The sequence below is a fragment of the Tiliqua scincoides genome, chromosome 6, assembly GCF_035046505.1.
Source record: "Tiliqua scincoides isolate rTilSci1 chromosome 6, rTilSci1.hap2, whole genome shotgun sequence".
Lineage (NCBI taxonomy): Eukaryota > Metazoa > Chordata > Lepidosauria > Squamata > Scincidae > Tiliqua > Tiliqua scincoides.
Window position 1 is genome coordinate 63,352,895 of NC_089826.1, and position 12,924 is coordinate 63,365,818.

General features: G+C 40.5%; 1 protein-coding gene across 3 annotated transcripts in view; it reads left to right on the forward strand.

Annotated features, from left to right (window-relative positions):
- The window catches only part of MTUS1 (microtubule associated scaffold protein 1), a 130,767-nt gene that overhangs the window by 57,907 nt on the left and 59,936 nt on the right, over positions 1–12,924 (forward strand). For 2 of the 3 annotated variants that reach the window (XM_066632306.1, XM_066632307.1), the window contains 3 exons: positions 3,241–3,375; positions 6,529–6,633; positions 8,539–8,589. In XM_066632306.1, the coding sequence (XP_066488403.1) occupies positions 3,241–3,375; positions 6,529–6,633; positions 8,539–8,589 (291 nt within the window). Of the gene's footprint in view, positions 1–3,240; positions 3,376–6,528; positions 6,634–8,538; positions 8,590–11,911; positions 12,175–12,924 lie in introns of those variants that run through there. The other variant, XM_066632309.1, reaches the window with a different exon arrangement.

The following is a 12,924-nucleotide window of genomic DNA, read 5'->3' on the forward strand; positions in this document are numbered from 1 at the left end:
GACAAGCTGCACCTGCTGAAATTCTCTCTTCTGTACAATTGTTAAAGGTCCAGGATCCCTAAAGTTGAAAGTTTGCCCACCCCTTCTCTAGATAATTAAAATGCAGCCAGTCTGTGTACTATGAATGTGCTGGTTATCATTTTAACATAGGCCAAAGCATTCATGCATTTTGAAAATAATTTAACTATATATGACTTGAAGAGTCTTCATTAATTTGTATTATGCAAGGCCGGCACCTTATGAAGGCTATCCTTGAAAGTTACATTACTATCACAAGAGTTTTTTGAAGATAACAGTTTTGTAGTACTGTCACCAAACTGGGTCAGTAGACCATTCTTTCACTGTGATAAATTCTGCCATAGGAAGCATTGGCTCACACACCTGAATGATCGGATGGGTTGCTGTTACGCACTGATACACTTAGTTTAAAAAACAACAACAAAGATGCATTATCATAACTAATATTTTGAAGAGGTTGTGAAAGGGGAGTGCCTGGTGAAAAACTGCTGCTGGAGTGTTGTAATCCAGGCAAATGTATTTGAAAGATCGATTGAATTGGTCATGCTTGCAAGATCAAGATTTTTTTAAATTGTGTAGTTCCAACCAGTCTTGGAAAAAGAAACCAATTGGCATACTTGATAAACAATGGAAATATGTCAAAAAGAGTTGGGTAACTCATACACTACAAAGAGCCACATTGAAGAAAGCAAGGTTACTCTGAGCGCTCCAGATAATTTGAGTACTAGGATCACTTCATATGTTACAGCAGGGCTTGGACTGTGCTCTTACTGGCCATATCTGCTCTGTAGCATTTGAAGGATATTTGTGTGTCTGGATGTGTGAATTAAATGTAGCTCTGAGACAGTGTGAGTTGTGTGCATCTAGTATCCAAATGTCCTTTAAATGTTATAGAAAAGATATGACTCAACCATCATATACTTAGAAACACAAGAACCAGTTCTCTTCTCAAGCAGCTCATACTCTTGTAACCAATGTAACACAGTTCTCATGAGCTTATTGGATGCCAAACTATAGTTGGAAGGACATGGTACTCTTATATCATCTTGTTGTATTCTTTATGTCAGCACTTCGAAGTCTTGGTACATACTGTAATTATAAAGGTTGATATTTAAATTATGAAAGCTGCTTTAGGGATCTTTGCTTTGCTTTAGATCTCTCTCTCTCTCTCTCTCTCTCTCTCTGACAGGTTATCAGCCATGAAGGTCAGAATCAAGCCTTAAAGAAGCATATTTTTTTTTAAAAATAGTATATGTGACCCATAAGCTGGCCTGAGGAACAAAACTTCTTTTGTTCACTCATGTCCTTATAATGCCCAGCTTTTCTTAAGATTTAAACATGATTACACACAAAATCATAATGCATGATAGAAGTGTGATGTTGGTAGCTTTTTAAATTTGTCATCCTATATAAGCCTAAAAATATGCCATGTACTGGAGAATGAATAGATAGTGAACCTTGTGATTCATGCACCTGCATCTGAAAGAAGCTATATGGAGGGTCTCTTAGCTGTCTACTTGCTTTAAAACAAAAAAACTAGAAAATAAAACTCACTCCCCCCTCTTTCCTGGGGTTGCTTTGTTGGATAATATGGTAGCAGTACTGTACCAAGGACACCATTCTTAAATTCTTGAGTTTCAAACCAATGAATAAATATTTTGGCTGTCTCTTTAGTTTCATTGGCTTCTTTTAGTTCTCAAATGTGGCTAATAGGAAACCTGGTTTGGTTACTCTTGCAAATGTGGTTGCTTGTCTTTGTCAAAGAAGTTAAGCTGAAAATCAAGAACTATGGTTCGGAATATATTATGTCCTTGCACAGACATGTTCATTGTACAAGAGTTTCCAAATATATTTCAAACACTTACCATTGGTATAGTATTTCATCCTGAGGGAAATTGTACCTTTTAGCACTTCTATGATGAATGTGGCGTGTGGGTGGACAGGTCTTTTTTAATGAAGAAATCCTGCATTAGTGAACAAAGGAGTTGGTGAAGAAGTATTCCTTCCTTTTTCCTACATAAATTTTTTCCTATTCTCCTCCTTGCTCCCCACTTGGTCTTCACCATAGTTAAGTCTTATGCTGCTAATGATCTTAACCAGGGCCCCTAATAACCAGGGTTTAAAAATTCATACCAAACCATTTTGAAGGATGGCAGGTTAAATGGGAGTGGGTGGAATTGGTAAGAGAGATGAGAAGCTAGAATCTCCCATGGCTATATGATCAAGAGGGGTTTGTGTATGCATGCCCTATATTGTAGCAGAAACCTTTGTAGGTTGGAGCCTAATTCATAAGATGTATGTTGCGGTTCCTTGCTATTATATGCACACATTCAGTGTGTAGCAGGTATGAGCTGTAAGCAGAGAACAGTTTGAGGATTGAGAGAAAAGGCACCAGACGTTTGGATTTTTTTATTTTTATGTAGCTTATCCATGTTGGAGAAAAAACATGTCTTTGTAGTAGAAGAGCAGTGAAGAACTGTCTGGAACAGTGAGATAGAAGCTGATTTAATCTCTAAGGCAAATCCTCATAATGAGCAACACTGAAAGTTTCCAAAGGAGACTGGTAGTAGATCTGGGTTGTGTTTCCTTCAACTTCCTCTTCTGCCCTTAGCAGAACTTGAAGGAGATGGGCAACAGTGATCTACTTTGTTTGGGATAGTAGGAGTTTCCCAGCAGGAAATGTTGTAATAACTGAGCTTTGTTCCAAGAGGAAATTATGTGAGGGAGTGGTGTGAATAAGAATGCAAAAGGAATTCAGTATACTATAGATACTTTCCAGTATGGGAAACTGAGTATGCCTGAAAACAGGAGGCCCTTATTTGATGAAAGAAGGTCAATCAAACAAGAATGGTAGCTCTAACTAAATAACCTGAGGAGCAAAGCTACTGTGTAGAATGACAGGAGAATATAAAGAAATAGTAACATAGGAAAGACTATATAGGAAGAATGATTCTGACTTCCTCTGGAGAGTGCATGAGATGCCACATTACCTTAGAAACTTTTATACAGTGGGATTGTCTGGCTCTCACACCTCTTTTAGGTCTAGTTTACAAGTGTAAGAAATATTTAGATTTTTGTTTATTTAGAAGAAACCCAAAAGTGACTAGCAAAAATGTGCTAAGGTGTGCCTTTTCTGAGTATTCGGAGCAGAAGTGTGTCTGTATATAGTCATTGAGCTGAATTTTCTAATGCCCATGTTGCTTGTATCTTCTTTGCTTTCAGCTACAAGTGCCACAATTATAATCAAGAATGGAGAGTGGCCTTCCAAATCTCTTTGTCAAAATGGTACCGCTGGGTCCATTGCTGTAAAGCCAGTACCAAGGCCAAGAGCGCATTCCCTGAAAAACACCCCAAAAGGTATCTGATCTCTTTTGTCGGCTAGCATAACTACAAGACAGACAATTGCACATTTAGCAGTGTTCAGAGTGTATATAGCAGTGATTAATGACGAAAGATGGACTTCAGGTTTTGATTTGTGGAATCTGGTATAAATTTCCTTCCATATTCGAGATGGGGAAACTATTGACATGCCATGAAACACTTGATATTTCACAGAATTGAGGACTGTCTGATCCTAGCTGAGGGATACTTCTGCTTGTCTAGTACCCACGTGTGCTAGTTGCTGTACAGCCTGCAGAAAGGAGAGTTCCAGCCAATATCTTGCTAGACAGCAGAGATTATTGGAGGGAAAATGTCAGGGACTGGTTAATGGCAGTCAGTTCAGTTCAGTAAGACCTTTATTGGTATAAAATACAGAGAAAGAACAAAACAAAACAAAAATATACAAAGACAGCACAACATCAGTCTTTTCCTCACACACTGCCCAGAGCTCTGCCTGACTATTACTCCAGATAAAAGGAAGCGACCTTATCAAGGGTCTCAGATTCAGGTGTGGAAGGGAGAGACTGAAGCATGATTGAGTCCTCCCAGCCCTGCATCCTAGCTAACAATGGGCCTAGATATTTCTTGCGTGAAACATCATGTAGCGGGCAGTAGAAAAAGGTATGTGTTATAGTCTCAATACAATCCCTACCGCACTTGCATTTCCTCTCCGAGTAGGGAATACCCCTGAACCTGCCCATTAACAAGGCTGATGGAAGAGCATTACATCTTGCAAGTGTGAATGCTCTCCGAGTCTGCAGGCACTCCAGGTGATAAAAGAAGGAGGCTGGTTTCCCAAAACTGACTGGAACATGGAGACAGAGTGGAGAGCATGTGGTTCTGGCGGCACTAAACAGCTCTTGTTGTTCAATATCAAGAATTCTTTCTTGGATGATTCTGTAAGCAGCATCACAGCCAATCATGCCTAGCTCTGCAGTGTCCAGCCCTATTGATTTAAATTTAGTTAGAAGATCCGTGATCTCTAATGGCAGAACTGAATCTGACAATAATTGGTGCATTAGACCAGAGGAGGTAGGGTTAAATAAAATCCTAAACCAAAATTTCAGTAATCTTAGCCACGCAGTGGTCTTTCCCTTAAACGCCTCCAGAGCCGCTGGAACATAACCATTGCCGCAGGTGAAAAAGAAACGGGAAATAGCTGAGGATGCTAGTTTGGATGCGTTCTGCACTGCCTTACGATGAAAAGTCCAAGTGAGCCTGTAATAGAAGTTGATTCTCAGATACTTGCTTAATGCTTAACCTGCTCCATTTTATTGCCATTACAAGACCATTTAAAAGCCTTCCATCTGTTGACAAATATCATTATCTTAGATTTAGCATAATTGATTTGCAATTTGTTGAACAAAAAATACTCTTCAGTGCGATTCAGCAGACATTTTAGGCCAATCCTAGTACGAGATATCAGTACTGCATCATCCACGTACAGAAGTAGCAGCACTTGGCTTGCGCCAAGCTTTGGACAATGGCTATCTACTTCCTTCAGGGATGGGGCGAGATCGTTTAGAAACAGCATGGGAGCCAAGACACAGCCCTGTTTGACCCCTTTGTTAGTGACGATGGAATGAGTTAGATTCCCACTCCAGGAATGTCTAACCCTGCATGAAGTATTTAGATGGAGGGACCTAATCAGCAGCAGCAATGGCAGTCACCTGACCTTGTGCTTGGATATGGTGACAATAAGCATCCTTCACAGCATGGGAAAAGGGATTTTTGAAATACTGTGACTGTTCTGCCTAGACTTAACAGGTAAGACAATCTAATTTAGTCACAATGATTTTCCCAAGTCGAAAAACAGACTGTGTTCTTTCAGGCCTTGGCAAAGATGGTTCATATCTTCAGTTTAACCCCAGCTGACAAAAGTCTCTGTAAGTAGAGGAAATATCAGTAATTAAATGTAGACATCAGGAGAATCGGTCAGGAGACATCAGGAGACTGCCTCCTGACCTTGCTGCATGTAGAAGGGAGAGAAGAACCAAACAGCCTTTCTATTTACTGAATGAGAATGTGGCTTAAGTGCTATGATATTTAAGGTTCTAACTAGATAGTGCGAGAGGGAAGAGCTGCCACTGCTCCATATGTCTTTCTCACCCCTACCCATGTGGTCATGTATTGCATTGCTTGTTATGCCGTGTGTTGCACTGCCTGTACTTTACACCATCAGCATGTGGGCTGAAGCAATGTACAACATGATGTTGCACGGTGATATGTGGTGAGGTCCAGGCCGGGGAGGCACAGCCATATGAATATACCTGTCCGCCCTGTCCCCCCCGAAGCTCAGTCTATCTCAGTACCTACCTTGAAAAAAATACATTCTCAATCTTCTCCCCCCCCCCCCCCAAGAAATTAAGAAAACTAATCTTTTCTTCTTGGAGCTAGGGAGAACTCAGCAAAATGCCCCCGAGGCAACAGAAAAATTGCCCCCCTCGTGGAGCTGTTGGGAGAGCTAGTCCTTTGCACAGGCTCCCTGCTTTTTTCATGGCTTCTGTGGAACAGAATGGAGACAACTCTTTCTGCCACGTCCCCAGAACTTGCTGATGGAGGCATCCTGCTTTTTTTTATTGGAAACTCGCTATAATTACATCCTAATCTGCTGAGGCAAAGCTTACTGCTGCCTCCCCAGAGATTGCTGGCACAGGCATCCTGCCTGCTTTTTATTGGAAGCCAGCTATGACTGTAGCGAATCAGCTGCTGGCTGCTTTCCTGTGTATTGTAATGTGTGTGTGCTGCTTAACTCACTGACTCCGCTTGAGACGAAAGGAGTAGAGTGGAAAGGCAAGAAACTTTTTTTCTTTTCACTTATTGGGTCCTTGGGCTTTGTTTTTTTTTGTTTGTTGGTTCTGGTGAGACGGAGTCTTGAGGCCCTGACTGCATGTCACTGATGGTTGTGACATATGTTGTGTTTGAGATGTCACAAGGAAGTAGGGCGGAAACATGGAGTAGCTACAGCTTCGTGTCTCTTGTAATATCTAGTTGGAACCTCTGTGCAATTCTCGTAACACTACCTCTGGTGATCTGTACATGTTGATTGTATGACGCATGTTTGAGAGAGATTGGATTAGGTTTTGGTTGAAGGACAGTATCTAACTTCTGTGGGATTTTCTTTTTAAGGAGCAAAGAGCAAGTTAGGCTCAGTGAGCCAATGTGTGCCAAAATCTCCTGGAACATTTCTTACAGGAAGGAAAACCAGTGATCTAAGGGGGAGTCAGCGATTGGGTAAAGTATTAATCTTCATCTTATGACTTGATGAGATTAAAGAATAAGATCAATGTCTGTGCTTTCTCCAACATCCTTGCTACACATATTGCTGGTTAATTAAACTAATTAGCAATTTGCTTGTACAGTATACCTTAGCTGGGAAACATGACTACTGTAGTTAGTAGTCATATTGTATATTGTACCCTGTCTTAGAAGCATTTAAGCACTTATAAGTCAGGCATCCCTCCCTGTGCATTTGCTTCTCATTGATTTGAATGGGACATAGGAATACTTAATGAGGGATTTTGCCTGCTATGTTAAATCTATCAAGGAAACCTATACTACTGGGGAGGGGAAGCTTATTGTTGGTGTGTATCAGTGGTTCTCACACATTTAGCACTGGGACCCACTTTTTAGAATGAGAATCTGTCAGGACCCACTGGAAGTGATGTCATAACCAGAAGTTATCATCAAGCAGGAAAACTTTTAACAATCCTAGGCTGCAATCCCACCCACACTTACTCAGGAGTAAGTCCCATTGACTGTCATTGTTAAAAGCATATATATATTAGCCTGTTAATAGTACAGCTCTGAAATATTTCCCCAAATGCAGTCACAGACCATGGTAGCATCAAGTCTAATATATTAAAAATAAATTATTGAAATGAATGGGACCCACCTGAAATTGGCTCGCGATCCACCTAGTGAGTCCCGACCCACAGTTTGAGAAACACTAGTGTATATTAACTGCAGTATCTTTATCATAATACAAATTGTCTTGCTCCCTTTTTATTAAGGATGTGGATATCTGAGAACTCTTGTATTCATGCTGTGAAGATTGTGTATTTGCAGTTGTAGATGAGTGTCATGAGTAAACAGTTGGTTTTCAATGAACTACCACAAATGTGTGTTGGGGGGAAAAATGCTATTGACTAGGTGCACCGTCATTTGTTCAGAATGGTGAAGGATGTGAAATAGGTCAGCGCTGTGTGAAATAGCCAGCTGGTCAGTGCTTGGATAAAGAATGATCCATAAGCAACTTTTTTGCGTCAGACCTGGAACAGAGTGTTTAATTATTTTTTTATAAAGATGTGCTCATATGTGCCTTGGGCTTAAAGAAAAATTGAGAATAAACTACATGCTTGTGTAAAAGTGGAAGCATTGCACAAAATTGGGTCTTGTGCCTTCAAAAAGAGAGCTGTGTAAATAAGGCTAAAAGAAAAACATGTCATATAACTATTTGGGAAATTCCTAACCAAACAATAGTTGCATATTCCAACTTGTGTTCTGAACTTGCTGTATTCTTCTTGGGTAGGCAAAATATCAGGAAAAAGAATTGGGAAGTTATGCACATTCCTACGACTCAGTCATTCACTGTGTGTAAACACATTTTCAGGTACTAAAAAAAGAAGCCCAAATTGGACAGATTGTCTGTCTTGCAGAGATAACAGCAGAACTACTTTTTATATGCAAACATGGATAATAGTCCCATCAGTTCTTTATAACAGAAAAAACTGCTTTAGAATATGAAAAGCTGCTTCAGGTAAACAGGGTGGTGGTGTTTACCCCTTTCTCTGCCTGTTATTTTCCAACTCAGTTTGCCATGGCTCCACTCCATGGCTCCACTATTCAGCAAGATTCATATGCCTGAGTTCCACCTAAACACATGTTTCATGTGAAGGAGGAGTTGTTCCTTCAGGGGAGAGGTTTGATTGGGAATGGAGTAATGGGGGCTTGGAGAAAAAATGCACTCCTGCCTATTTGCTTGCAATAGTCTGTCTTCCAAAGTAACCTTTCCTGGGTAGGGATTTTTTTCTAATAAAAGGAGTTGTCAGACCTGCATGACAGAAGTAGGTCTTTAGGGGATCTTGCCAGTCTAAAATGAGCTGTGAAATGTCAAGTTGGATTTTTTTTCACTCACAGGGCCTTCAGGACAAAATGGACCTCGAATTTTATTGTCAGCAGTCAATTCTGGTAAGTTGTTTAACTTCTTCTCCCTTGTTCCACTTGGTTGCCTCTAAATATGTCCTGCTAACTAGAATGATTCCAGAATATAAACCTGTTAGCTCTGATTGTTGTCATATTGATGTTGGTACTATTCTCTAGTTCTGGATTTTGATATGGTGGTTCCATGGTGCCTCTTTAGCTTGGTTTACTTTTTGTAAATGTGTAGTTAAATACAATGCTTATGCAGGTATCTAAATTATTCAGTTTGAAGCTAGACATTCCTGTTCCCACCCATGACTGAAGGATTATCTGTATCATTTACCTGTATCACTTATCAGAATAGAATAATATGGACAAGTGTTCTTGAAAGATGGCTTATCTACAGCCTCTCTTGTCTGGCAACGTGCAGTTGTACGTGTGGGCTTTGTTTTTTAGAGTGCCCTTTAGTTCTGTTGGTAGCACACCAAAATGAATGGGAGCTGCTTACATACTCTATGGTACTATGTCATATCATTGTGAATTTGTATGCAACAGTTCTTATGTGGATAGGGTAGCTGCATGGATTCCTCCTACCTGATCAGCATTTTTTTTCTTGGTAGTGCATTGAATGAGTGGGAATGATACATTCAATCACCCCTTCTTGTATGTATATACAAATTCATATGTGTGTAAACATGTGCCCACGTATGTCCCATAGCTGTATGGGATAGCTTCAGAAAGATGCAACCATGTGGACTTGAAAGGAGCCTCTGTTTCAAAAGTGAACAGATAGGTGTATATCAGTAGCACAAAGTATTCTAATAGTAGCATGCCTTTTACATACCTGTATGGGAGTATTATGGGACCAGTTGTGGTAAGAATGGTTTCTGTATATTCAAGGGAAAACCCCACTGTTGCAAGGGACCTAAATTGGAAGATCAAGGGCTTTGTAGGTCTTGTCTTCAGGCTGGCATTGAACTCTGGCAGCATGAGGGTAGAACACAGGCACAAATTCTCAATAGCAATTTGGCTAAAGGGCAAAGGGGTTTGTTGCCATTTACTTCCCCGCAACATGGGTCCTGGTGGAGGAGGGGAAATTGTGCTTGATAACAGGCGCATTAGGGGAAAACATAGTTTGCCTTTAAATGCATGTTTCAATCACGGTCACGAATGTAGAATGTTTAACATGGTAGTGCTCATAAAATGAAATGACAATTAGTTGTGTAACTGATGCAGAGTTCCTCAGCCCATATTCCCCTTATTACCAGTTGCTTCTTTTCAACTCCTTCCTGTTAACTAAGAATTTGTCTGTTAAGATTACTAATTACAGGTTGTCTAAATTTGACTCTGCTTCCTATTGAATTAGGATTAATTGGCATCCCTAAAATATTAAGCATAGTCAATAGATTAACATGAAGTTAACAATTTGTACAGTGCAATAACAAACATTTATTGTGGATGTTTTCTTGACAACAGTGCCAGTGTTCCTTGGCCTGAGTTAACTGTTTTGTTTTTAACAGCCCCTTAGGGACGTAGTGAATGGTGGCTGTTATAGGATAGTATTACAAGGGTATTTGGAGACCTGGTATGAGTCTGCACTGTGTTATACGAGGCTCAATATATTTTAAGTATAGGTATGAGCAAAAGAGAGAGAAACTGGAGACACCTATAAATGTTGTGATTCAGGTTGTTTCTTGGAATGGTTTATTTAGAAACAGATTGTCATTAAATATTTGTCCAAGGGGTGGGATGGCAGTGGGACTGTGTGCAAAATTGTTTTTCAGGTAGGGTGAGGGGAAAAGCATTAAACTGTCCCTCTCTGTCACACTGTGGTCTAATCCCAGTTGGGCCTCCTCCACAGTATGGGTGCAAATAAATCCGTTTTACCCTTTAATTTCAATATAAGCAAGCAGTGCCAGGGATGTGCATGTGTGCACATGTGCATGCATGAAATGATTACAGTCATGACAGTGAATTGGGTTTTTAAGAACTTAGCACTTGATTACTGTTTGTGGCCCCTCCCAGTTACAATTTGTAGGGGTGAGAGAAAGCTTCTATTCTGCAAACTGGGCAGTGGTGCTTGCCAAGTTCTTATGTTTCAAAAACTTTTTGGGACGCACCAAAAATCCACTCATGACCCTTTGGTGGGACCTAACCCAGAGTTTGGGCAACACGGTTCAAATCTTTAATATCTGAAAAATGAAGACCATATCTATGTAAAGATAATTGTTGACATGGTATGCCACGCTAGTTTAATAGTGACTCTCCCTTAGCTTTTCTTTTTCAAATCTCATCCGGTACTTCTTCTTGAACTGGCAGGTTTCCTCATGAAAACTGCCTGAAGTATTTGTCGTAATCTTTGAACTAGGGCGGCTACCTTAATCTCTCTCAAAAAATGGCAGCCCAGAAGTTTAATATCACAAACCTGACTTTTTTCTTTCTAGGACCATCTTTATTCCCACTAAAGCTGTTGTCTTCTACTTTTTTGTGCCATGACCCCAATCAATCAAGCATGAGACTTGGGCCCCACCGCTGATCCCACCCTCAGGACCCAATCCACCTGCCCCCTTCCCTGCCCACCAAGTTTCCCCCCTCTCTTGTGTCTTAAAACAACCCTGTGAGGTAGCAGCCTGACCAGCCTTATGAGCAGCAGGGCAAGACAGTGAGAAGAGACTTTGCAGGATTATATAAAGAACTCAGTTCTGATAAGGCAGTACTATGATTGATTTCGACCCAAGCCTCCTATTACACAGGCTTTGAAAAGTTGCCATGACCCAACCCCCCCCCCCCAATGAAACCTCATGACCCCATTGGTGTCACGACTCACTGGTTGAAGAACATGGCACTAAAGCAAATACGTATCCTTTGTACGTTCCTAAGAATATTGAGATCGGCAATAAAACTACCAGTATCCAGTTAGAAAATGCTAAAATACAGTAGTATTGTAAAGGTAAACACATTTCATAACTACAAAAATGGTATCTGATGAATAGAAAGGTCTTTAGTCATTTGAGGAATACATGTAATTCATCATGTGGAACATTAAATGTTCTCTCCTAGCAGTCTTGAAAGAAGAATTATATGATCTGTGACATTACAGGGTGATATATTCAGCTCAAGAGACCACCCACTTCCTCCTCCTCCTGCTTCCCATCCCTACTGGTCCTATAGTAGATTAAACACGAACAGTGTGATGTAATTCAGAGGCTGCTTGTCCTCTGAATCACAGTGTGGTTTTATTCTAAGGGTGAGCGTTTTGTTACAGCATCTGGTGGGGGAAGACGCTGCCAGCAGCATTTACATTGTGGATATAGCATCTGCCTTCTCAGGTTATCCTGGTTTTTCATCCGTTTGTGGAATGTCACTGAAGAAAAGGGGAAGGTTTTGATGTGTCGGGAGGTTGTTTTTTCTAAACACTGCATGGCCTCAGTCAGTGCTGAGTTACAAATATAGTATGTGACAGTACATGGAGGCTGTTTCCTGCTGGATTTTCTTCCAATTGCTCTGAAGACATGTTATGGTCACCAAAATTTTCCTTATCCAACATGCATGTCCGACTGACTGCAAAAGGATTACTCCGGAATCTTCGACTTCCTTCTGGGTTTAGGAAAAGCACTGTTATTTTTCATGCAGGTTGGTGATTTTTCTGTGTGCATGGGGGCATCTTGTTTACTTCTACTACTGTTAATGTCAGCTAGGGTTTGTTCAGGTACCATTTCTCTCAGCATAAAACCTTAAACTGTGCTTTCGTCCATGGACTAATTATTTTCTTACATTCGGGGTGCGTGTGTGCATGTGTAAGCTGTTTGAGGTGTGTGTATACATATACGTGTGTGTGTGTGCATGTGCGTGTGCGCGCGCGTGTGCGTGCGTGCGTGCAAGCAAAACGTGATTTTAGTTGAGACTTTCTCTAAATTTTCAACTATATAGCACACTCCCCAAGTTCAAAATGTTTCACAATAAAGCTTTTTTTCTATACAGTTGTAAAAGATTTTCAGCATAATAGCAGTGTTTGGAATGTGGTCGATTACCATCTCTGAATTTGGAAAAGTCGTACTTCTGCATTTAAAATAATTACCTTATCTCTCTGCATATGGATAGGCAGTAAAAAATGATAGTAAATGCAATTCCTGAAAAGGCAGCAGTGGGGAAGAATAGCTTGGAGGAAATGCTTTTAAATGTGACCTGATTAAATCTGTACCACCTTCTTTTGTACTTCAGTGGTTAACAAAATAGCATAGTTTATACAGTACTTCTGTTTTTCATTTTTTGCTTCAGTCCTGGCTCTATTCCCAAGCCATTTAATGTTGCTGTCTGTGTTGGTTGGTAGGTATTTTTTCCCTCCCCCCTCCTCCTCGTCCCAAGAGTGTTTCCTTTTCAACT